Raw genomic sequence first — 24,402 nt, 5'->3', positions numbered from 1 at the left:
CTACACAATGACCCTTACTGTTGAACATGATGACGCACGTTCACCTAAGGGGGGAACAGATCAGGCCCTCATGGGTGTTAATGGGGCCAGTACCTCCAAATTTCTTTAAAGGTAGTGTCCAGAATTACACCAGCTTCTCACACAGGAATGTTAAATGATGAGCTGACAAGATACGATGAGTACATGGCCATTAAAAGTGAACATAGAGGAATCAGTTTTATGGATTTATTCTGACAGATTTCAAATATTTACCTGAGCTTTTACATCAGTGCCTCGATGTAATAAGACAATAACAGCAGCGAGTGGAAACACCTTTCTGTCTCTCAGGAAGAGTGGGTAAAGGTTGGCTGCTTCTGTAAGACCCTCTGTTTTGTTTTACATTGTTGCAGTTGCTTTTGTTATATTTTGCTAATGAAGTTGGTTTTTAATTAAGAGAAGTTATAAAACAATTTCAGTGTTGTTGGTTGGTGCATAACTTTAATTAAACTGATTATGGCCGTTTTATGGCTCCCTGGGCACTGACACATAAAAGGCCCCCTCACCCTCCTACACAGAAGCAAGACCCAGGACTAAAGGAGACTGGTCTTTTCACATCTCTTCATAGTTGTTTTTCATCTCCGCGTGGTTGTTTAGCATCTCACTGCAATTTTGTATCTCTTAGAGGTCATTTTGTATCTCTGTGGTCTTTCTGCATCTTTTAATAGTTGTTTTGCATCTCTATGCTGTTGTGCTTGCATGTTTTTGAGGATAATTTGCATCACTTTGTGGTCTTTTATAGTCTCTTTGTGGTCTTTCGGCATCTTTTTATATTCATTTACTGTCTCTTTGTAGTCGTTTTTCATCTACTGGTGGTTATTCTGTGTCTCTATGTGGGTATTTTGTGTATTTGAAGACAATTTGCTTATATTATCTAGAGGTATTTTTGTCTCTTTCTTGTTGTGTTGTGTTTATCATTTCGGACATTTTGTGTCCCCTTTTATATTTTTAAAGCTAAATAAAGCTGGGTTATTCCTTGTCCTACAGTGATCTCGAATAGCTGTTTAACAAATGACAAGCCACCTGTCATTTCAGCTTCAATAAAATCAAACAATTTTGGCACACAGTGTTTACACCACTTTTATTGCACTGAAACCAACTGGAGCATGGAATAGGCTGCATATTTTTATCCGATCCCAACCTGAGCCCAAAGCAGTTGAGTTTGTAAGGGGCTTTCCCCTTATCATTAAACAAAGCACACATTTGATTACTCCAGCGCTCAAGCCTAAAGTTTGACTTACTGACTGATCTCATTAGGTTTGGTTTGTGTATCCGCACTCTAAAACCAACACAATGCCTCTGAAAGATGTATTCTTCTCTATGAAATTTGATCTCCAGCTTTTTTGTCTGTTAGGTATTTTTAGTCAGATAGATATTGGATAGATACTTTATGTATTAGAAATGTTTAGTGGAGATAGGATGTCTAGTTAGACTGTTAAATGCTTAGGCATGCTTATGAGTTTCTACAGGGTACATCTGGTCAAGGATAACTAGAGAGAAGAGTTGATGACTGTCAGCAGACAGGGTGTTTAATATTATTATTATGACGTGTATAACTGTAGTCTTAGCCATAATATGTTCTTATGTTTAAGTCACGACATGTTACTAGAAGTCTGTGAGAATGTTTTTAGCTACACACCACTTAATCAACAGACACACACACATTGATTTACTTCATGTTTTGACTACTGCTATGGCCAGCTGCAAAGCTGGCACCAGAGATGTCGCGGTTGACGTTTCTGTGTAGTATGGGGCTAGCCCAACCGAGGGGATATAATGTATAGGCCTGGTGGGTTCAGGGTCTTTTCATCTTACATCTGCCTGCGTGCATGTTGGAGGTGCAAGATACTTGAGCGTGTAATGTTAATTTTACCTGTGATCCTTTAAATAAATCAGCACTGTTTTGAAGTTACTTGGACTGCCTCGTCTCTCAGAGTTAGCAATGGTAACAAGAACTGAGACCTACATGTCTTATAAAATAGTCTTCCATCAGAGCTGACCATAGGGACATGGGGACACTAACACTGCACAGATACACAGCCTGTGAACAGCCATTGGGTGAAGCAGAACAATGTGTCTGCCCACATGAAGTTTAGTTACTCTTTCTCACAGGGCCACAACACTGACTTGCTTTATAGTCACGGGCTCCACCCAGCCCCTGGAGGAAACATGAGGCTCAGTCCTGACATGTCTGCACCTATGTGGGGAAATACTACCATGGCAGTTGTGTTACAAGAGCTTATGTGCTAGAAAAAGAGTGGGGCGGTTGGGAAAATGAACAGATTATTCCCAAAGAGAACATTTTTCCTATTCAATGGATAACTTTCATACAAATGTTGTCAAGTGTTTGAATGGAGCCTGTTCTCTTATAACAGAAGAACAGAAAGGCCATTAAACACTACATCTTTTCTGCAATCTCTCCTAGTGCCCTTTGGTCAAGTATTGAAATTTAAACCTAAACTTAATTTTTACCCACATACATAAAAGTTGTTTTTTTTTTGCAAAGATTAAAAGATTTGTAAAAAAAGCTGAAGCCACATACTTTGTTTTGACACTCACACAAAACATGCACATGTAGAATTATTATTTTCTATATATAGGAGGTAATGATTTGATTGTTTAATTTTAATCACAGGTGCATGTGCTTTTGATTTCTTTTTATTTTCTTTGATACAATGCACAGAGACACACCCTGTGAGACATCTGGTATGATGCAGAAGGACTGATTTTAAGAGGCAGAAGTCATAGTGAGGGCCTAGCAGAGCAGACACCCCAGGACATGAGCCTTGCTGTTTTTGATCAGCTGCCGTGGCACGCCTCAAAGCTAGGTGGATGGACCTGAAAAACCAGGTGCCTGAGATTATTGCTCTTAGAAAGGAGCAGTCAGTGAGCAAGCGTGGAGCCTCCTCCTTCTCTTCACATGATTCCCACAGAAACCGCACTGTGACACACATACACGCAGCAGCAGCATCTATTTTTGTTTTTAATCTCTGTCGTCTTTTATTTTTGTCTGCTTTTACCTTGGACCTCCTTCCCTGGAGTAGCTCGCACACTCCTCTTACTCCTTGTATCCCACCACAGATCTGCTGTGAGTGTCGGCTCACACCGGTGGACTATGCCCCCCTCAATCGGCTGAGGGAGGGGGGGTTTATGCTGCTCAGGCTCCCATCTGGAGAAGGCTTGGGCTGAAATCAAAGAGGAGAGAGTTAGGTAAGTCCCAAGGCTAATCACTGATTTGACTCTTTTCTGTTGTTTCCATCTAAATTTGTCTTTTGTGGACAAGTCAGAGAGTTGTTTATGTCACTCTTCTCTGTATATGTGTGTGTGTATGCTCCCAGCCAACATGGCAAGACAGCAGGTGAATCTAAGGTGAAAGGGAATAGCTCACATTCCACAGCGCTCTAGGATTTAAAGATCTACTGTGAACCAGTGGATGGACACAGATTTGTGTCTGTTAGGAAAATTCGGTGTCTGTTCCCATCACAGTCTACATGTGTATTTCTTACTGATATCTTACTGTTTGTTGGATTGGCCACACTGATTTATTTCTTTATTTAACTTATATTTTACCGAGGAAAAGCCCACCAAGGTTTCAAACCTCTTTTTCAGTGGTGCCCTGGCCAAGACAGCGGCACAAAAACTACAAACTAGAAACAGGGTAATGAACTAAAACCAGACCAAAATAAAACAGAAACAGGCAGTAAGGACTCAGATATAAGTGCTGTTAAGAGTGATAACAGGAACAGGCAGTACATGACTCATTCATCAAAGCGTTTATGTCTCACGAGTTGTCACTGTGTTACAAGGAAATATGATTGCTATTGGTACAGTACAGCTGTGCCTACCCAAAGCCCAACAGTTTAATAATGTAACAGTTACTGCTGGCTATCTTGGGAATGTCCTGCCGAAATATACAGCGGTATGAGTATACTGTGTGTTCTAATAATAGTAAGGATACCTGTTCTACTGGTGCATTTTACTCATCTTCACTCACTGAGTCAAATTACAGGTTACATACAGGTGAATAAGTATTTTTGTATACCTGCTGCACCTAACCAGCTTAAGTGTAACAATGTAGGTACAGTTTAGATGGCTTGGAAATGTCAGTGGTTTATGCAGTATGTTAAAAGACAAGAAGACTAATGTGGGGTGAGAAACATAACTCCCAACGGCATTAAAAAACTAATTGCAATAAACAAGCTATTCTCTCTATCTATCCAGGTTTCACAACATATATCAACTCATTTTGATGATGTGATTACTCCTTTTGAGAGTTTGTTAAGTTCAGACTAAGTGATTGCACTTAGAAGGAGCCTGCACCTGGATCAACACTAATCAACTGCCTGGGACGTCACAGTGAACTGGCCATAATCTTGGTCAGCTCAGTAGATAGTAAGTACAGTGCTGTTGTGTGTGCTTTGTTTTGTTAACTCTGATAAGCAGTGTTTGGAAGCATGCTTTAATATCCAGCCTCTGGAAGCATCCTATACATACCAGCATACCCGCAAGTAAGGCTTTAGATTAAACAAGTATTATGTAAGAGTCGAATTTTGCACCAGGATGCAATAGAATACACTAAGGTGTTAATGATAGATCATTCAAATCCATAGAAATATTAATGGTGTGTTTGTGCCATAACACCACAGTTTCCTTCATTTTTGTTGACTTTCTATAAACATCCATTTTTCTTGCTTCTTGCAGCTGCAGAAACAATACACTGTAAACTAAGAATCTGCTGTGCAAACCTCTATCATCTTTTACATGGGTCACTGGCCAGTGCATGTTGTGACAAACATCTGTCAGTGTCAAGCCTCTTGGTGACTTACTCAGGTTGATAACATTCATAGTGATACCCCTCTTTAGTGGGACCTCTTGAAACCAAAGGGTAAATTTGCATCTGGTGTGATACAGTCGACCTCTCTGCTGTGATTTCACACTGTATGCCTGCTCTGCAACAGAAAAATTATAGCTCCACCTGTCTTATGAACATGCTGCTCAAATATTGACTCTGGTTGTTATTTGATGCAGGTCATATTTTCAATGTGCTTATGAAAGTGTGCGCAGGAGACTGTGTTGTACCTCAATGTGCAGAGAGGAAAAAGTCAAGTCACTCAGCAGCTTTGTTTGTTTGTTTTTTTCCTGAGATAAAAAAGAGGAAACTGTTGTTCCTGTTCTGTGTTGGAAGCACACTCTCTGAGCAAACCAATAAATGATTTGTTTACTGAGGGTGGAAGAAAAGATATTGAATCTGCAGTGTAGGTGAATAGCTGCAATTTGTAGAACAGCAAACAAACTATCATTACAGTCCAGACAGGAAGAAGGGACTGATGTCAGAACAAAGTAGTCTGAGTAGTTCTAGCTACAAATTTCTTTGCCTTAAAAATGTATAGAAACAAAATCAGTAATATGTAACTGTTATTACTGTTACTAATCCTTTGTAACTGTAACACAGATGCCTAAAAGGGAAGTCATTTTGTTCAATGAGGTCAATATTAACTCCTGTAAAAATATAAAATTATGCTATCATGCTCATGTTATTCTGAAAGTGAGCTCACACAAGTGACTCAATGCATGAGGTCACACTCATCATACTAACTGGATCAAATCTGCTTTTTGTACAGGGTTTCAAAGTTTAAATGGTCATTGAAATGTTTTATGTAAAAACATTTTAAGTGCAAGTTTTAGATTTCCATATTGGAAAATTCTTGTCTTCTTGATATTTTGCACTATGGAGCAACTGTTTTCATCAACACTTTAAATCCTGGCTTCTTGGGTGTTGGTAGAGTGGCTCACTCTTGTCTTTCGTTTCCTCCAACATGGTTTTGCGCTGTAGTAGTAGCCACACATTCTTGTAGGGTAGTAGGTACTTAGGTAGTTACTGCTAGTTCTTTTTTCCACATTGGTGGCAACCACCATTACAGTGCAATACCTATTATTATTATTATTATTATTATTATTAACATGATGTCAATATTTCATTTTTTAAATACCACGGTTATTGTCAGTACTGGTATATTGCAACACCTTTGTTTATGGTTTATAATATATTTAATATTTTTCCAGTACTACCCAAGCTGTATCACAGCTGATGTGACTGTGTTGTGTGTGTGGTTAAAGAACTAGTTATGAGAAGTTTGTATGGTAAACCTGAAGCCATTGCCTGCAGCAGTTAGCTTAGCTTCCTGTAAAGACTGGAAATGGGGAAACAGCCTGCTTCTGTGCAAAGTTAATAAAATAGAAGCCTGCCTCTTCTCACCTAAAATCTAGGAGAAGTTTGATGCAGTATGAATTACATATCTTGTGCACTGATAATGTATCAGCACAAGGGTGCCAAGTCTATTGTGTCTGTACACAATTAAGACACATGCATTTTATGTGGTTTATAGAGGTTGTCCAATTGCTTTTTAAATAATGCTGTGCATTTTAAGAACTGACTGTATGCAAATTTGGGTTTTAAAAAAGCTTATACCTGTGGTACAAATATGACACTTACGTCTACTGTCTTTATTATGCAAAGCCCTTAGGGGCAAACTTGTGATTATAAGATATATAACTAAAGTTGACTTGACTGTTGCTTAATTAACCATGCCAACATCAACAGCATACTGTATTCTCTACCTTGTTAGCAAAGCAGTGGTGTTACCAACTTTATACAACATAATCCTTTCATTAATCAGAAGCTGTCACTTCTGCAAACAGCAAATATGTTATATGTCATTACAAATATCAATGGTTAATTGTATGTCAACACTGTGAGAGTTGGCTGTGCAATATTTGCTGTCAAGATGGGCAATAAACACCAGTCTGAAGTACTAGCTTCAGGTTTGTTGTCAGCCTGTAGTTAAAATTGTGATTCAATTTTTCATCACCACTCAGTGAGAAAATGTCACAGTCTTGAGAACATATTGGTCACTTGGGTTTCACAGGTGATGAGTGAATACGGGGTTGTAAATGTGGATCGTTCACAATGCTTCCTGGATATGTATGGCTTGTAATTCAAATGTAAACTTTTACGGTTCATTTATGGTTACAGCTACTGTAGGTACACAAGCCAGTGTATCTGTCCATGACTCTCAGTATTCTGATCTCATTCAAAAAAGGAGGCTGGAAGAGAAACTTTATCTGATAACCTAACTGAAGTGCTAGAATTACATCCTAAGAATAAATTCAGTGTTAAAAACACAATACTCTGTCTTAATGAAAAAGCCTATGACATGAAGAAAATAGGTTTATTTGCTTCTTGATCAGGGTTAGAAGATAACACTCTCTGTCTGTACAGTGAATATCAAACTGGAGCCAGTAGCTGGTTAGCTTAGCTTAGCACAAAACTCAGAAACTGATGGAAAGTTAGCTGGCCTCTGTCCAAGGGTAACATTATCTGCTACAAGCGCCTATAAAGCTCACTAATCAACATATTATTGTATATGTTGTTTGTTTAATCCGTACAAAAATCAAAGTGTCCCATTAGACAAAGCCAGACTAGCCTTCTCCCTGTGTTTCCAGTCTTAATGCTAAGCTAAGCTAACATCATCCAAAAAATAATGAGGTTACTGAATGTGTGTGTGTGTGTGTGTGTGTGTGTGTGTGTGTGTGTGTGTGTGTGTGAAAGAGAGATGATAATGTGTTTCACTGTTATCCTTGGGCAGCCAGGTGTTCTTCCCACCTTTTCATTTTTATAAGAGGCTCTTTGTAGCAATACCAACTACATAACCTGAAATGATGTTTGAAACATGATATTCCACATAACATTCTGTGTGAATTCATTCAGTACAGTAAATGTAAAATCACTTACTCTAGTGGTTTTAAGAGTGACAGCAGTCTAATGTCTGTCAACAGTCTCTCATCAACCGGAGGCTCATAATGTTAAGCAGAAACCTCACAGGGTGTGATACAGTGGAACTGAAGGTTTTGCATGCTTTCTTTTGAATTTCAATGTAATCAACAGAGTTGTCAGTTTATTAGAGAAAAAAGATAAGTGTGTATGTATATAGTGGGCCAATCCTACTTGTGCACAGGTTTTCAGCTTTTTATAGCTGATGCAAATTTTGTTTGCTTGAAGCACCTGCTCTGATTGGGCCGCTGTGCTTCACTCCCAGCAGACACAATGCCAAATCACTCTAATGTAAATCTTAATTATAACAACGTTTTAAGCCATTTCTTTCTTTCTTTCTTTCTTTCTTTCTTTTTACTTATTATATTTCCTATAATTAAAAAGTTTTGTTTGACAACCATTTCAAAGCCTGCCATTTCTCTGACAGTTTGACAAAATAATGATACATTTGGACAATTTTTAGGATTTAATTCACGGAAGCTGTTAAATGAGCAATAATCGTCAATAGGCACAAAAAGATAACTGACCACACATTTTAGAAAGATTTTACAAAACTTTCTACAGTGAGACAAATAAAGCTGCTGTCCTTTGGGTTGTAGCCTGACAAATGTCATCATGATGATGGAACATGGAGCCTTTCTAATTAATAACCACATGTCTGAGTCACGGTTGAAGGACTGACCTCATTATCTAATCTTTGTTTTGCATCACACTACGTGAAAAGAGGATGAGGAACACCAGTGATGATGATGGTTCTAGTGCAGTGGAAACTGAAGTACCAGTGACATTTCCAAAAATAATTGGAGATCACTGCAGTAAACCTACTGTACTTGTAATTAGAATTAATTGTTTCTGATAGAATTTAAGACAAAGTGACTGAAGTGTAATGTGAAGTCTGCATGAGTTTCTCTAAGCATGCAAAGTCATAATATCTTTACTGAGGGGAGGTATGAGCTATAGGAACAGCCCTGACCTGCAGCTGTGAGAAGATCCGTTCCTGTATGAGAGATTTTCCAAAATGACAGAGGATCTGTGTGACCCAGAAAAACTGTAACACAATAGATTAGATGCAGATCAAGATTACAACATCTGAGAATATGCATTGTTCAGGACACAAATCACATTGATACAGTTTTTGCAGGTACAATAAAGCTTCTTTATTGGCATAAATGCAGTTGATTGACAGAATAATAGGTTTATTTTTAGGGGGATGTGCCACATTACTTGCACCTGCAATTTCCCTGTTATGAGACTAAGCTGAGAAGAAGTGTTGCAGATAAATTCATAAAGATTGCCCATGACAAAAGAAAATCTTTAATAGGTAGACTGATGTTTTTATTTATTTGACATTTTTCTTATTTCCTACGTGACATCCCACAAAATGAGAAAAACCAAGCTGTGTATTCTCTGTGTGTAGGGGGAGAATATGTAATTAATTCATACTGAATGTCCCAAAACTACATCTGTAACAGAGAATAGCAGCACAGTAGCATACTAGCCCTCCATGTCAGAACTTTGTTTTCAGTTCAGTTCTCAATGCATCCGTTTGTCTGGTGATACACTTCTAAAACCCCAAATTATTTTGTTGTTATTATAAAGCCTTAATAGACAGGATGAACTTGCTGTGTGATCTTAAAGCCAGTGGATGTTGATTAGAGACACTGATTAGTACACCATCCATATTGTTCTTGTGAGGATCCTCACTCCTCTGGTATCATTAGTTCACTGGTGCCACTCCCTCCGCTATGCCACCTGCTTACTGTTTGTAAGTCTATCATGCAGCTATTTTAATCTTCAGATCCTATATTCTTTCTTTATTCTGTTCTTGTCACCTTGTTTTTATCTGCAGCATGACTGTGAAAGACCATTTTTTATTGTAAAATATTACAGTACACACATAAATTTAGTGTGTTTGGAGAGTTGGCTGAAGTTCTTTCCTTTTTTGTCTCTGCAGGTTTCTGCTGAAGATGCAAGTTTCAACTGCCACACCTGTGACCAGCACTACAGTACCTGTCAACACTACCACCACCACAAAGTCCAAAGAACAAATACTCATTCAGAGTAAGGAAATCTCAAGTGTGTGTAGGTGCTCATTGTGTTCGTGCTTGTGGTTTGCCCTCCTTGTCCTCTTAAGTTGCATATCTATAAAGCGCACCCTTGTGTATAAGGTGCTTGTTGTGGACATCATCGGATCTTAGCAGTGACCATGACTGCCAAAGAGTCAGATAAAAAAATATTAAATGATAAACCAAGTCTCCTAAACAATAGGCTGTTGCAGCATGCAGTCTAATCTAAATGGTTTGAACAGGAAATATTTGCCATGTTCTGTTTGCCTGTGAGTGAGGCCGTTGCTAAGCTTCCAAACACTTTACTGCTGGAGGATACACAAAAAAGTTTCATCATAATGAGCAGAGGGAATGTGTAAAATGCAAAGTATCTCTGAAGATGTTAATCAGGCATTCCCTCACTCTGTGCTTCTCTCAGGTTCTGGGGCTATGATCGCTATCATTGTCATAGGTATCATCTTCATTGTCGCTATTGTACTGCTGATCTTGAGGACATACAACAGGTAAGACCGCATTCCTGTTAGATAGAACAGAGTCTTCATACTGAGTGTCATGAGCCATAATACAGTGATCACGCTATTTTTATCTACTTCAAGAAAGATGAAGAAGATGTGTTCATTAGCCACTATCTGTGAAATTATATAGACGAATAAAAACAATCACCCATATCATCATTCATATCCACTCTGTGACAGTGTTCCAAACTTTTAAACTTGTGATGCAACATCTAGTCACAACCCCTTGTCTGGGTTAAATGCATATATCTATGACATTTACAGTGGTTTGGATTGTTGTAAGAAGTCTGAAAAGGTTTATCTACTATATATAATTAAACTGCAAAGTTTACAATAAAAAAGCCTGTGTAGCTGTTTTTTTTCTTATTAGTTTAAAAAAAAATCTTTTTCCAATCCCTGAGATTTTTCTTACTGTATGACCCCTAGGGGTGGACTAGACCTACAAAGTGTACCCACAAAAGGCCAAATAAAGTCTCATAGGATGAATTAGTATGGCTGTTCCCAATCTACAGTGTGGCAGAAGTATTTAATTAATATTTACTTAAGTTAAATTAGCAATACCTTCATGTAAAAATATTGATTTTCAAAGTAAAAGTCTTGCTCTTAAAATTATAGTCAGGACATGCCAAAATAGCTCATAAAATGTATGAAAGGTAACAAGACTTTGAGCAGAATAGGTGAAGATCAAAAACATATTTCCTCTACAGTGAGGATTCTTTTATTCATGGTTTGGACTAGAAATGCCTATCACTTTCTCTCTTATTTGTCCTATCTTTCCATTTTGTTTGTCATTTTTTGATGGCTGATATGTTTGGCACCTTTGGGTCTGCATATTATGTTTGTAATGTACAACTGAAGTAATAGACCTGCAAAAAGCTGGAGGGAGTATTGTATTTTTGAGTTACCACTGAGTACACTAGACAGAGTAGTGATATTTGAACATTCTATGTCAGTTTGCTAAGTAAGGTGAGATTTGTCTTAACATCACAATGTCATTTCTGCCAGGCGGACACATGCATCCAGAGTCCTAGGTGTCAGTAGTAGCACCAGACCTCGTCACAAGCTGTCACAGTCTACAGGTCAGAGCAGCATGCCGCTGAGCACCATGGGAGTTCACTCTGTGACTAACAGCATCGACAATTCAAACCCAGCCTCAGAGATCAGCTTCCAGGTACCGACAGTGGAGTCGAACGGGATTGAAGGAAACCACATAGAGCAGTTCAGCACCATCAGTGATTCCACTGTGGTCACTGTACATGACACTCCATCAATAGGAAACACATAGCACCAAGACTGTGGCTTAGTTTCTCAACAGGGATCGACTGATGTTTTGTCTGATCTGTGACCACCTGCTGTGTGCTGACTGAATTTTGTGGAAACTCAAACTGTGACGTCAGTGTTAATCTCCACTAAATGAGCCACAGCTGGTGATTATATGGATGACCAGATGTCCTTTTGGCATACAAAGTTATAAGTTATTCTGAACAAAATAGCATCAGAAACAGACACGGTGGATCACATGAATGATGTTGCAGGATGAAAAACAGACTTTCTGGTGAAGAATTATTTTGTGGCTACAGTCAGTGTTCAGAATATAGCTGCCATAAGTTTCGTACTGTTTGTACTGTTTTTGTTGACATTCCATCTCTAGAAAATATAACAAAGAAAATGTGTGGTGAAGACTGTGGTGGCTTAACAATGTTGGTCTTAAGTTTGTACATTTCTCTAGCCTATTAAAAGAAACCATATAGGTTCATGAATAAAAGTAGAATTAGTAGAGAAGTCAAAGATAGCATGAAGGAAGCCAACTCAGTATGATTTAGAAAAACTTATTTCAAATGTATTTTTGACCAAATATACTGTACTTCTTACTAAATCTGGTTTATTTTCATAGTGCTTTGTCTTCTGCACACAGTCTACTTTTTGTCTAAGAAATCTATCAAATGTCAGTGTATATTTTCTGTATAACATCTGAGTGTCATGCTAACACACTGATGTGAATCCTTTTTAATTTAATACAAGAGGATTTTGCACTTTATTTCCATTGTATTGCTTGTGGTTCTTTATTAAATGAAGCGAGATGAAAATAAAATTTCATATTTTTAGTCATGGCTGACCTGTTTCTTTTTTTTTTTAAATACCATTACTCTTCTTTTTTATCTGCTTACTTTTATACCTGAGTTTCCTGCACGTTATTGCGCCCTCTGCTGGTACATTTCCGTCCTGAATCAACGAAAGGCTGAACTATCACCAAGCTGCATTCAAAATGACACGAAAGGTTGCAAAATGTAACGTTAACTGGTGTTTCAGAATAAGATCGTCGTTGTGAACCGTCATTATCTTTCGTTACCTGGATTTAGCTTAATTCATTATGAGTCCTGGGATGTTTTTTTGTGAATAACAGCAATAAAGTTGAAGGCATTCATTATTCGTCTACTAACAGCAGAAGACCAGTCTTGAATGCGACTTCACTGCGACTGTCGACGATGGTGACCGGAGGTGAGTAGCTAACTGGCTAATTTATCCCTCAGATCATGAAATTCGCTAACGTTTTAAAATTTGCTTTTGTACTTTACGAATATATTAACATTCATAAGTATCCCCTTATTTTGTAGTATTAATAACACAAAACTAACCCAGACGTAGCTAACATGTTAAGCCCATGCTAAGGAAGTAAGCTAGACAGGTAAGAGTATTACATTACCAAGACTGTTATGTACTGTTCTACTGTTTTCGCCTTTGATAAACACACAGGTCGTATAACTATCCTAGGAGATTATATGAGTAAGATATGAAGTGACTGTGTGGCTGTGATGCGTTGCAGTGGAGCTGCTCAGTCTCCTGCTGGTGTCAGTGCTGTGGGGCTGCACCAACCCCTTCCTGAAGAGAGGCGCAGAGGGGATAGAACATGTGACGAAGACCAACAGGGTCTCACAGCTGCTCGCAGAACTTAAGTTTCTTTTCTTTAACTTCAGGGTAAATCCTGACACAATTTCTTGGTTGATATTTTTCACGTGTGAAATCAGTACTTGGCTTAATTGCACCCTTTGCCTTGTCTTGTTGTCTAGTACCTGATCCCATTCCTTCTGAACCAGAGTGGCTCTTTGGTCTATTATCATACCCTTTCTACCACAGGTAGGGTATGTTTCAGGTCATTACTGTTTGATGGCAGCCAGTGTTAATTCTGACAAAATACATGCCGCTAGTCCCTTCACAGCAGCAGACATTTAAAGTTGTCCTAGCACAAAAAACACAGGTATAGCCAATAATATCGGTTATAGCTCAGTTTTATTAGCTGTTACAGTAATTCATCTCAGTGAGAAACATGGACAAAAGCAGAGCTCTGGAACTAGCTCACCTAAATGTAATGCACCTGTCATTAATGCCATCATATCTCTTTCTTTTTTTCTTATCCAGAGTTATCCCTTGCTGTTCCTGTGACCAACTCTCTCACCTTCCTTTGCACTTTGCTCACTGGCAAGTTACTTGGTGAAGAGTTTGGAGGCAAAAGTAAGTGTCACATGCTGGTGTTACATAAGCAAAACACAGACTCTGGATTGCTATATTGGCATGTCATTGGGCACTTGATTCCCTCCTTTGCATTTCTCATCTCCTTGAAAAGTACCACACTAGTTGTGCTCTTTATTTTAATATATGCTTTTTAAAAAAAACTTTCATTTTCTGTCTTATCCTCCCCCACACACCTCACTCTCTGCAGAGGCTGTTGTAGGGATGTTCCTCACCATGGCTGGGATCACCCTGTGTGTTATGAGTATCCACTGATGACAGAGTCACTGGGAGGCAGCCCAGCCTGTGCACTGTTCCCCAGCTGCTTTGTGTATATGACATTACCGATGTAGGAATGTATACCACTGCCTGACAACTGCAGTTGGTTAAGGCAGAGGAAGAACATAGCTCTGAGGGTGAGTGACCTTGTTGTATGTTCAGTAAACATGTCAGAACAGTATCCACAAATAATAGAATATTGTTTATTGTATAGTATTTAACTGACACAAACATTGTACAGATTACTTTATTATTGACACAGTATTCAGCTCATGATGTAGCTGATATTTTATTAATAAACTGTTGGCATAACATGATTCTTCATCTGTTCTTTACTCCATCGAAACCTTCTGCTAATCAAAATACATTTAGGCCCAAAATATTATTTCTTAAGTACATACAGTATAGTATATGGAATAAATTGCATCATTGAAATTATACATAGTATTTAGTGTACATGTAAACAGACTGGATGCAGTATCATAAACACACTATCATGCGGTCAATTGTGAAGCCCTATGACAAACATTACCTTTGTGACGTGTGTTTCTTGTGAAGAACTGAAATATTACAACAACCATCAAGTTGTTTGTACAGATATTCATGGTCTACAAAGGATGAATCCTAGAAACTTTGGTGATCCCCTTACTTTTTCTGTAGCTTCACCAGGAACCTGACATTTGTGGGTTTCAGTTAAGTGTATTAAGTGTTGGATAGACCCTGGTGTTCCCCTTTATTTTTATCTAATGACATCATCAGGTCAACATTAAATTGTCTCCAGTACTTTGGTTCCTGACCGAATAGCTGAAAAAATGACAAGCTTTTCAGACATTTCAGTCAGTCTCAGCTGTATTTTGTGTTTTGTGCAATGTTTAAAATGTTAGCATGCTAACATGCTAAACTGAGATTGTAAATATTACACGGTCTACCTGTCTAACATCAGCATGTAACCATCATCACTGACATGTTACCTGCTGACATTAGCATTTACAGTAGTTCAACATCTCACTGTGACTAGCTACAGTCAAAGAGCTGCTAGTATGACTGTAGGCTCCTAGTCCTCTTTTGAAGTGTTGATTTAACTGTATGTAATTTATTGTACTAAAGCTTATGGTCTTGTAGTCTCCTCCTGTCCTTTTTTAATATCTTTTTTTTTGCATGTTCACATTTGTGTCTCAGTTTTCTAAAAGAACAAATTTATGTTGTTACTTGGCTCATTACCACAGTTAAAGTACTACCGATATAAACATTAATGAAGCACATAGGTCAGATTGCAGTACTTTCTTGGTTATGTGCTGTGCTTGTGGCTGGTTTCAGCTATGATGGTGAAGTGTCTCTTCTCATAATTCATCAGTGGTGCAGATGATGGTTCTCTTCTGTATTTGATGGGGCATCCTGTGGCCTCTCCTGTTTGTGCAAATTATTAAAACAGTGCAAAAGGAAAAGCTAATCAGCAAACATTTTCATTGGACCTGTCCAGGAGCTGATCCAGAAAACTGTGGATGCAGTGGCCAGACTGGGGTACAGACTGGGGGGGGGGGTGGCACATATAAAAGGTAAATTAAACCCCTGGTTCTATGAAATAATAAACCATAGGAAAACCATTAGGAATCATTAATTTTATGCAAAAATGATATGCACATAGTGCTTTCTTTGCCTAACTTTGGCTATGCTGTTTACTTACTCACGGCCCACTGCACAGGTCCCCCCCCCACTGAGGTGAATCGTGCCAAGTACTCCACAACAGCACAATCAGAGAAATTAATGCAGATATAATGCTGCATATGAAATGAAACTAATGTGACCCATATCAATTATAAAGCACCATAAAAATATTAGTTGTATTTAAAGCTGAAATGTTTTTGTCTGTGTACTGAATGTGAGCTAAGCTACATATAGTAAACATTTGGTTGTGTGTACTGTGTACTGTACCCACCAGTATTTCAGCAGCAGAGTCCTCGGCCTTTGCCAGATTTTCTGTCTGTTTCACACTGTCTTGTTCAGAAGACTGCACCTTTGACAAAAATGTATGCTCTGAACCCATCTGTACAGAAACAATCAACTAAAGATTTATACAGGACATCTGTACTGTATAATGTTTCAGCCACAGTAAGTGTAGCCACCCACTCACACATTCTGTACCTGTATTTGTGTGGGTGTTCTCTCTCATTGTGCTGTTCATTCACTATAACTTGTGCATGTTTCTTAAGGAAAAACATAAGATTTTATGTTTTTTCTCACATGCATAATACAGTGTCTTCTGTGTTTGTGATAGTCAGTAAATAATGGCCCTTTATATGGAAATGAAAGAAGACCAGACAGGAGTTTTCAGACAAAATTAACACAGTCACGCATTTTGACTGTCCCGCTAATACGCATAAATACATAAGGATCCATCTTTTTGGAATTGATACCTTTCTAAATTATGCCATTAATGTCTGTTCATTATGTAGGAAATGCCCTATACTGTATGTGAGAATGCTCGAATGTGAAGGATGACTCATTTCTTCATTAAGATAAGACTCAGACAGCCACATTATATAAAATAATTGGTTGAATCCTGCCTACCTGCTGTGTACTGTGCAGAGCATCATCAGTGTTGTTCAGCTCCTCATCCTCCACTATTTCTGCTACTCTCTTTACATGGAAAATGAGAGTCAGCTTTTAGATGCTTTAAGCACATGTTTTCACATTATTCAGTGATATTTTACCATTAGAAATTGCACCATGCTGTCATTAGACTGAAGAGACACAGAGAAGACTACGAGGGTAACCTGATCAACAGGAAGCTCTGTAACGGTATTTTCATCCTCCTCGACCTCTTCAGCACCCCGCATCTCTTCTCGCCTCTTCCGTGTTGTTCTTTTAAAAATGCTAGGCTGCACTGTAAGAAACAGAAACCAAAAAGCTGCTGCTTTACTGATGTTAGATTTTTAATCAGATATATATATAAAGCAGTGGCGGGCCGTGCATTTGGTACCTGGGCCTTCAGTGGAGACTTACCCGACTTAATTCACCTCTTAATACCACCACTGTACGTCGCAATTATAGAAACCATCAATGCTATACAAAAATGCAATATAATAAAGTGTGGCATTACAGGGAGAGAGGTATTTCGCGTATTGAGGGTGAATACCATTTTTACTAAAGCAAGAAACCCAATTAAGACAACTCCAAAACCTCTACACTACAACCGCAACTGTGATCTCTGCGTTTCAGTTCCATCATAAGCCCTTTTCTAGTTTTGCTCTGACCAACCAATCAGAGGACGGAAAAATGCTGACATCATTGTGGGCCAGCTGGCCCTGTGAGGCGAATTTGAAATCTGATTGGTTAAAGAAACAGTCCCATTGCTAGTATAGTTTAAGTTACATGGGCCAGCACTTCTGATTCTGAAGGCCCTGGGCAGATTAGATTGACATGGCAACACATAGAGGCTGAAATCTGATTGGACAAAAAAATCTAGCATCCACATACATGTACTGGAAGCGGTGCAGCCAAGAGAAATACTACGAAATGAAGAGAACAGACTGTTGGGAATAAATTAATACAAATTCATGGAACAAATATTAGAATGTCGGTTGTAAATGTAGGTCGGTGCTTCTAATAGTGTTTAGGCCAGCAGAGAAGGCCTTGCTGGCCCTGACGGCCCGCCACTGATATAAAGGCAGATTTGATGGAGCTCCTAACCAGATCCTCTGTTTTTGCGGATCATGATGGGCCTGGCAAAGAACACCGCCATCTCATCTGCTCCCTCTCTCCTGCTCCTCTGGTTTGTGGCTTGTGAGGATTCAGCTTCATCTCCTGTCGACTTCACCCTTCGACCATCTGACTGAAATTCACAAGATATAACAGAGTATTACAAACGGGGAAAAGCCTTCTGCACTGTTTGTGTCGCTGTTGTACTGAATCTGTGTCAGTAGACGCCAAACAAACTAACAGTACCAATATAGCTCCTGTAATGTGAAAACAACACAGTGGAGAACTTTTTTTTTTATACCTCTGAGGAATTGAGGAGAGCTGAGTCGCTGTACTGGTCTTGTGGACCGCTTCCTGCTTTCCTGTTCTGGGGGAAACACACAAAAGACACCCTTTTGTTTTTCAGTTAATTATCTTCTGACAGCTGTCATTCAGATGAAACACATTGCACAAAAACTGTAGGCTGCCATATTACAATGCTAAAACTGTATTTTAAGACATGAAAATCAGGTGGGTGAACCATAGTATTAACTGAAGGTACCTCAGTTCTCCTCAACAGTCTCCTCTTTCCTGGGTAATACCTAAAAAAAACAAAGAAATATCATTGTAATATGAAGAACATGTGGACAGAATTCTCATCTGACAGTCATTTATTTTATAAAGCAGAATATTTAGCACAGATGCACAAAAAAACACATTTTTACAATCACTCACAGAGGACTGTGCATAACAATACCTTTCAGTAGCTTTTGAAACCAACAACTCCACATATGGAAGTTTCTTGAACCTCTCTGTTCCCACAGCAACATAGCAGTGTCCGTTCTCCAGCTCCCCAGCTGAGGACACAGTTACTCCTTCCAGAGAGCACAACCTGATAAAGCACAGAGGTTACTGCATTTTTCTCTTTATTAGTATTCTGCAGAGAGTATAGTAGATGTGTGTCACTGACCTGCGCACAGCTCCGCTTCGTAAGCTGACCTTCTCAGTGACCAGACTCAGGATCTGCTCCAGGTCCTGCTGCATGCTCCGAGGAATGATGAATCGGAATGGTGGACATAGTAGATCTCCATTACGAAAAACGCTGAACATAAACATTAAAGGAGACATTTTAAAAACTATTTCTTAATCAACACTTGGGCTACATTCCCAGCATGACAAGTAGGGAGCAAAAGTCTAATTCTACATGCAAATGTTCAGCCAAAGCTGAAAGACTTTAGCATTTAGACAAATCAAGAGGGAATCTACCGATTTCTAAATAGCACAAAACACCTGAGGAGAATGGGAATGTTTTATAAGTTTTTGGTCATAAACCAAAGTATTGGACAGTGTCAAAATTTAATAACAATTTATCCTAAGGGGAATGTGAAGGTGTGTATGAGATTGCACTGCAACATGTCCAGTAATTGGAAATCACTCAAAACCACAAATCATCATAGTAGTGCTAAATTTAAGGGATCAACAAAGGCATCAATTTGAGTCCATGTGTGTTTTATGCTATTACATATTGTAGCTATTGAAATATTTTTGCAGGATAAGTGAAAACCTTGATCTGCTGGTGGCACCACAGGAAGCTAACAGGGTTCATCCTCTGGTTATGATGGATATCTGTACCACATTTGCAAGCCATTCATACTTGGGATATTTATGTATTTGATTGGGTCTGACTGCTGACGCCTCATATTAGCTTTGACTGAAATTTGCAGAAACATCTTGTCACATCATATTAACTGTTACAACATATAGTGCCTTGCGAAAGTATTCAGCCCCCTTGAACTTTGCGACCTTTTGCCACATTTCAGGCCTCAAACATAAAGATATAAAACTGTAATTTTTTGTGAAGAATCAACAACAAGTGGGACACAATCATGAAGTGGAACGAAATTTATTGGATATTTCAAACTTTTTTAACAAATAAAAAACTGAAAAATTGGGCGTGCAAAATTATTCAGCCCCCTTAAGTTAATACTTTGTAGCGCCACCTTTTGCTGCGATTACAGCTGTAAGTCGCTTGGGGTATGTCTATCAGTTTTGCACATCGAGAGACTGAAATTTTTGCCCATTCCTCCTTGCAAAACAGCTCGAGCTCAGTGAGGTTGGATGGAGAGCGTTTGTGAACAGCAGTTTTCAGTTCTTTCCACAGATTCTCGATTGGATTCAGGTCTGGACTTTGACTTGGCCATTCTAACACCTGGATATGTTTATTTGTGAACCATTCCATTGTAGATTTTGCTTTATGTTTTGGATCATTGTCTTGTTGGAAGACAAATCTCCGTCCCAGTCTCAGGTCTTTTGCAGACTCCATCAGGTTTCCTTCCAGAATGGTCCTGTATTTGGCTCCATCCATCTTCCCATCAATTTTAACCATCTTCCCTGTCCCTGCTGAAGAAAAGCAGGCCCAAACCATGATGCTGCCACCACCATGTTTGACAGTGGGGATGGTGTGTTCAGGGTGATGAGCTGTGTTGCTTTTACGCCAAACATAACGTTTTGCATTGTTGCCAAAAAGTTCGATTTTGGTTTCATCTGACCAGAGCACCTTCTTCCACATGTTTGGTGTGTCTCCCAGGTGGCTTGTGGCAAACTTTAAATGACACTTTTTATGGATATCTTTAAGAAATGGCTTTCTTCTTGCCACTCTTCCATAAAGGCCAGATTTGTGCAGTATACGACTGATTGTTGTCCTATGGACAGAGTCTCCCACCTCAGCTGTAGATCTCTGCAGTTCATTCAGAGTGATCATGGGCCTCTTGGCTGCCTCTCTGATCAGTCTTCTCCTTGTATGAGCTGAAAGTTTAGAGGGACGGTCAGGTCTTGGTAGATTTGCAGTGGTCTGATACTCCTTCCATTTCAATATTATCGCTTGCACAGTGCTCCTTGGGATGTTTAAAGCTTGGGAAATCTTTTTGTATCCAAATCCGGCTTTAAACTTCTCCACAACAGTATCTTGGACCTGCCTGGTGTGTTCCTTGTTCTTCATGATGCTCTCTGTGCTTTAAACGGACCTCTGAGACTATCACAGTGCAGGTGCATTTATACGGAGATTTGATTACACACAGGTGGATTCTATTTATCATCATTAGTTATTTAGGTCAACATTGGATCATTCAGATATCCTCACTGAACTTCTGGAGAGAGTTTGCTGCACTGAAAGTAAAGGGGCTGAATAATTTTTCACGCCCAATTTTTCAGTTTTTTATTTGTTAAAAACGTTTGAAATATCCAATAAATTTCGTTCCACTTCATGATTGTGTCCCACTTGTTGTTGATTCTTCACAAAAAATTACAGTTTTATATCTTTATGTTTGAAGCCTGAAATGTGGCAAAAGGTCGCAAAGTTCAAGGGGGCCAAATACTTTCGCAAGGCACTGTACATATGGTCATGTAGATGTTGTTTTAAGACAGAATAGTAAAATGTGAGCCTATCCTTGACAGGATAAATACTATCTAAATGTGCTACGGATGTGTGTGTTTGCATTTAGTGTGTCAAACTCACTGTATAATGCAAGGAACAGGTATAAACCTCCTCCATTTGGCTGAGACATTTGGCCTCTGGTTTACTTTTGCCTGGAGGTGACATTTAGAAAATAATAAGCACGGTACAGCAGAACATCAACAAATTATGAAAATTCTCTCATCAGATTTACATTATTCACATCCTGCACAACAGTTACACTCTATGTCCATTGCAGCAAATTCACCTATCCCAGAAGTGTATTGACAGGCTAACTAACTATGCTTCTCATGTCAGCTGAAGTGCTGCAGCCATGGAAACAAACATCACTTCAAGGCTTCACTGATGGCCCATTGACATGTCGTGTCTGACTATGAGGGCTCTTCTCAAAGCTGCTACCAATGTCATCCCATATCGATGAAATCTGGAGCCTTTATCCGTGTCTGCTTCTGATAACATAGCTGGATTAAATCAGCTCAAAACAAAGCCAGACCTTGAAAATCTTGCCTTATTCTTTTACTTTGAAGTGGCAGGCATTTAATGCATTTACAGTATCTCTGAGCAGAAAAGGAGGTGTGGAGCAGTGATTATGGGCCTGAGGCCTGCCCAGACACGCACAAAGCCCTGATAACACTGTGTGGAAGCAAAACTCTTTGTGTCACCAGTGGAATCAGACACACTCGCACAAAGACACACTTCCTGCGTTGCTCCACAACAACCAAAACACAGGTTTGTAATTCTTTAAAAATCAAGACCCAAGCTAAGAAAATCTGCTTTTCCAAATGGCAAACACCCAAGGCACTCCAATTACTCTCCACTGTTTTTTTTAATAGAAATGCAACACTGATGCTTCAGACTAACAGCACACTCTATGACTAAAAAACCAAGCTGTCATGCTTGCCAGCTGGTCATAATACAAAGCAAGTACTTGCCACCATGAATGGCTCTGTGTGTATACTTATGTGTAACTCTGTATATGCTAAGGAAGCTTCTACCTGTGTAATACTATCACCCTTGTCACCATGTCCTGCCTTCCTTTGAATTGACAGAAAAAGTTACCAGTTAAGAGAAAACAGTTGAGTTCTAATTCATTCAGAGAATCTTCCTGATGAAAATTATCCCAACCTTTGATTGACTTTGGGAATTTCTGATCTAAATAAACTGAGTATAATGTCACATACAGGCTTGAAAGGATGCCCCACAAGCCCCAAGGTTGATGGACAGCACAGTCATTAGAGTCATTAGCTAATTATTTACAGCAACGTATATGACAACCAGTAACATCAATGGGACATATGCGCAAAGGGCGATCCATGCGCGCACACACACACACACACAAAGTGTATCTAATCTAACTAACATACCAATGTGTTGTCACATTTAGAGACAAATATGAGCTTGGCTTGGTAATGGAAAATCCTGTACTCATTTTCATATATGACTCAGCAGGACCTCAAATGGTTCGACTTGATATGAGCACAGTGCTGCCTGAGGGATTAATGAATGATGGATTATGCTGCTGCCCTAAAATAAAACTCTACCTGTGTTTCTTCACGGGCAGCAGGCCGCTTTTTAACTCCTGGGTTCAGGTAACTGTACAAGAAAACAACAGATATGATAAACAAAAACTTGCAGCTGTCCTAACACCAAAACTTAAATTAAACTAATTAGCTTTAATTTTCATTTTAGTGAAATAAATCCTTGTATTAAAAATACTGGACACCAAAACCTTCCCCAGTATCAGCACAGTAAATGGCTTTTGTACTCACTCCAGTTTCTTGAATCTTTCAAAGCCAGCAGCAACATATTGGGCTCCTGTCTGAAGGTCCTGGAGGTCAGTGACCCTGTGGCCCTGCCTCGGGGTGTACAGGGTCCTGACAGCAAGTGGAGCGCCGATGCTCTGGGTCACTTCATTCAGAAAGGCCTCCATAGTGGCCACCTGTCGCTGGTTGATCACAAACCTCCGTCCGCTGTAGAAGGGGTCTCCATTCCTATACACCACCACGCTCTTCACTGGAGGCAGGAGAGTAACAGCTGCAGTGCCGGCAGCCATCTCTGAGCCATACAAATTTAAATACGCTGTTAAAGTGTTTTTTGAGTTCACATATACGCACAACGCATACTGTAACTCTCTCCTCACATATAATTTCACTCACTAAACCTAGAGCAGCAGTAGCACAGTCTTTGGATCACATTTGTTCAACAGCCACACATAAATACAAACATATTCCACGATCTTTGATCCACAGACACTGTTCAGTCACTCACAAGCCTGGTGGAGGGTGAAGGACAGAAATCGCAGAATTGAAGGCAAAGTTGAAAATCAGTCCTTTCTGTTGCTGTGGTCTGTCTGGACTTCCACTCACCACATTCTGCTTGTCTCTATCTCCACAACACACACACATACTACACTACTGACAGCGGTGAGTATTTCCTGGTTGCTATGGCAGCGTGGCCAGCAATGACTGGCTTTGTCGGCCAAACTATCGGCAGCAACCATAACAAAAGGGGCAGACAGAGGAGAGGAGAATGGGTGGGTCACTGTGTTGTAAGCTGAATCAATAAGATAGCCTCTCCACCCAGCTGTCTGTATTTTCCAAAAAATAATTTGCCATATGAATCATGCATATTAGTAGTGGAAAGCTAATGCAAGAGCCAACAGGTGACAGAACCACTACTGAAATGCTTCAAAAGTGACTCTTTTTGAAGAACTGAAGAAATTATGAAAATTACATCCTCCAAGAAAATAATATCCAAGCTATATAAACTCATATCAAATATAGATTCAACAATAATAATACCAAAACTCAAATGGGAAAATGATTTAACTCTCCCCCTCAACTCCGATGTCTGGACAGAAATTTGCAATAACATCTTTTCTATGACCAGCAATGTAAACTTACAACTTATACAATACAAGACCATCTATAGGACCCATATTACACAAAGTAAAATGTTCAAAATGGGTTTTACCGACATAGACATCTGCTCACAATGCACTCTAGATTGCACCAACAG

General features: G+C 39.2%; 3 protein-coding genes across 5 annotated transcripts; 2 read left to right on the top strand and 1 right to left on the bottom strand.

Moving 5' to 3' along the window:
* The first annotated feature begins 4,289 nt into the window (after positions 1-4,289).
* Positions 4,290-12,104, top strand: ncmap (non-compact myelin associated protein). The gene is made up of 4 exons (XM_020590748.1): positions 4,290-4,428; positions 9,822-9,928; positions 10,352-10,436; positions 11,454-12,104. Exons 2-4 carry the CDS (start codon positions 9,835-9,837, stop codon positions 11,731-11,733), a joined length of 459 nt encoding a protein of 152 aa, XP_020446404.1. The 5' UTR covers positions 4,290-4,428; positions 9,822-9,834; the 3' UTR covers positions 11,734-12,104.
* A 569-nt stretch (positions 12,105-12,673) lies between these two features.
* Positions 12,674-14,499, top strand: tmem234 (transmembrane protein 234). Its single transcript, XM_020590745.1, has 5 exons — positions 12,674-12,947; positions 13,273-13,424; positions 13,517-13,583; positions 13,866-13,958; positions 14,167-14,499. The coding sequence occupies exons 1-5, from the start codon at positions 12,935-12,937 to the stop codon at positions 14,229-14,231; spliced, it is 390 nt and encodes a 129-aa protein (XP_020446401.1). The 5' UTR covers positions 12,674-12,934; the 3' UTR covers positions 14,232-14,499.
* A 962-nt stretch (positions 14,500-15,461) lies between these two features.
* dcdc2b (doublecortin domain containing 2B) lies at positions 15,462-23,770 on the bottom strand. 3 transcript variants are annotated; one of them, XM_020590744.1, is made up of 13 exons: positions 23,653-23,770; positions 23,154-23,439; positions 22,926-22,977; positions 21,427-21,497; positions 18,883-19,014; positions 18,670-18,804; positions 18,475-18,514; positions 18,235-18,300; positions 17,925-18,066; positions 17,009-17,145; positions 16,803-16,871; positions 16,171-16,248; positions 15,462-15,641 (listed from the first exon to the last, which is right to left on the bottom strand). In XM_020590744.1, the coding sequence occupies exons 2-13, from the start codon at positions 23,435-23,437 to the stop codon at positions 15,585-15,587; spliced, it is 1,263 nt and encodes a 420-aa protein (XP_020446400.1). In that variant the 5' UTR covers positions 23,438-23,439; positions 23,653-23,770; the 3' UTR covers positions 15,462-15,584. The 3 variants fall into 3 exon arrangements, with proteins under 3 accessions (XP_020446400.1, XP_020446398.1, XP_020446399.1); XM_020590742.1 differs by lacking the exon at positions 15,462-15,641 and having other exon boundaries at positions 15,957-16,248; XM_020590743.1 differs by lacking the exon at positions 15,462-15,641 and having other exon boundaries at positions 15,957-16,248; positions 17,009-17,118.
* Positions 23,771-24,402: the final 632 nt, after the last annotated feature.

Source organism: Monopterus albus, unplaced genomic scaffold, assembly GCF_001952655.1.
Source record: "Monopterus albus unplaced genomic scaffold, M_albus_1.0 scaffold13.1, whole genome shotgun sequence".
In the NCBI taxonomy this organism is placed as follows: Eukaryota; Metazoa; Chordata; class Actinopteri; order Synbranchiformes; family Synbranchidae; genus Monopterus; species Monopterus albus.
Note: the sequence above shows the minus strand (reverse complement) of the source record. Positions and strands in the feature narration are given on the sequence as shown.

Bases quoted from the DNA above. Each gene is read 5' to 3' on its own strand.
- tmem234 (XM_020590745.1), top strand. The intron at 13,425-13,516 runs GTAAATCCTGAC...CTTGTTGTCTAG, and splicing joins TTCTTTTCTTTAACTTCAGG to TACCTGATCCCATTCCTTCT. The intron at 13,959-14,166 runs GTAAGTGTCACA...CACTCTCTGCAG, and splicing joins TGAAGAGTTTGGAGGCAAAA to AGGCTGTTGTAGGGATGTTC.
- ncmap (XM_020590748.1), top strand. From the start codon at position 9,835: ATGCAAGTTTCAACTGCCACACCTGTGACCAGCACTACAGTACCTGTC. The intron at 9,929-10,351 runs GTAAGGAAATCT...TGCTTCTCTCAG, and splicing joins AGAACAAATACTCATTCAGA to GTTCTGGGGCTATGATCGCT. The intron at 10,437-11,453 runs GTAAGACCGCAT...CATTTCTGCCAG, and splicing joins ATCTTGAGGACATACAACAG to GCGGACACATGCATCCAGAG.
- dcdc2b (XM_020590742.1), bottom strand. From the start codon at position 23,437: ATGGCTGCCGGCACTGCAGCTGTTACTCTCCTGCCTCCAGTGAAGAGC. The intron at 18,805-18,882 runs GTCAGTGACACA...GTGCTTTATCAG, and splicing joins CGAAGCGGAGCTGTGCGCAG to GTTGTGCTCTCTGGAAGGAG. The intron at 17,146-17,924 runs GTTAGGAGCTCC...TCAGTAAAGCAG, and splicing joins CCGCAAAAACAGAGGATCTG to CAGCTTTTTGGTTTCTGTTT.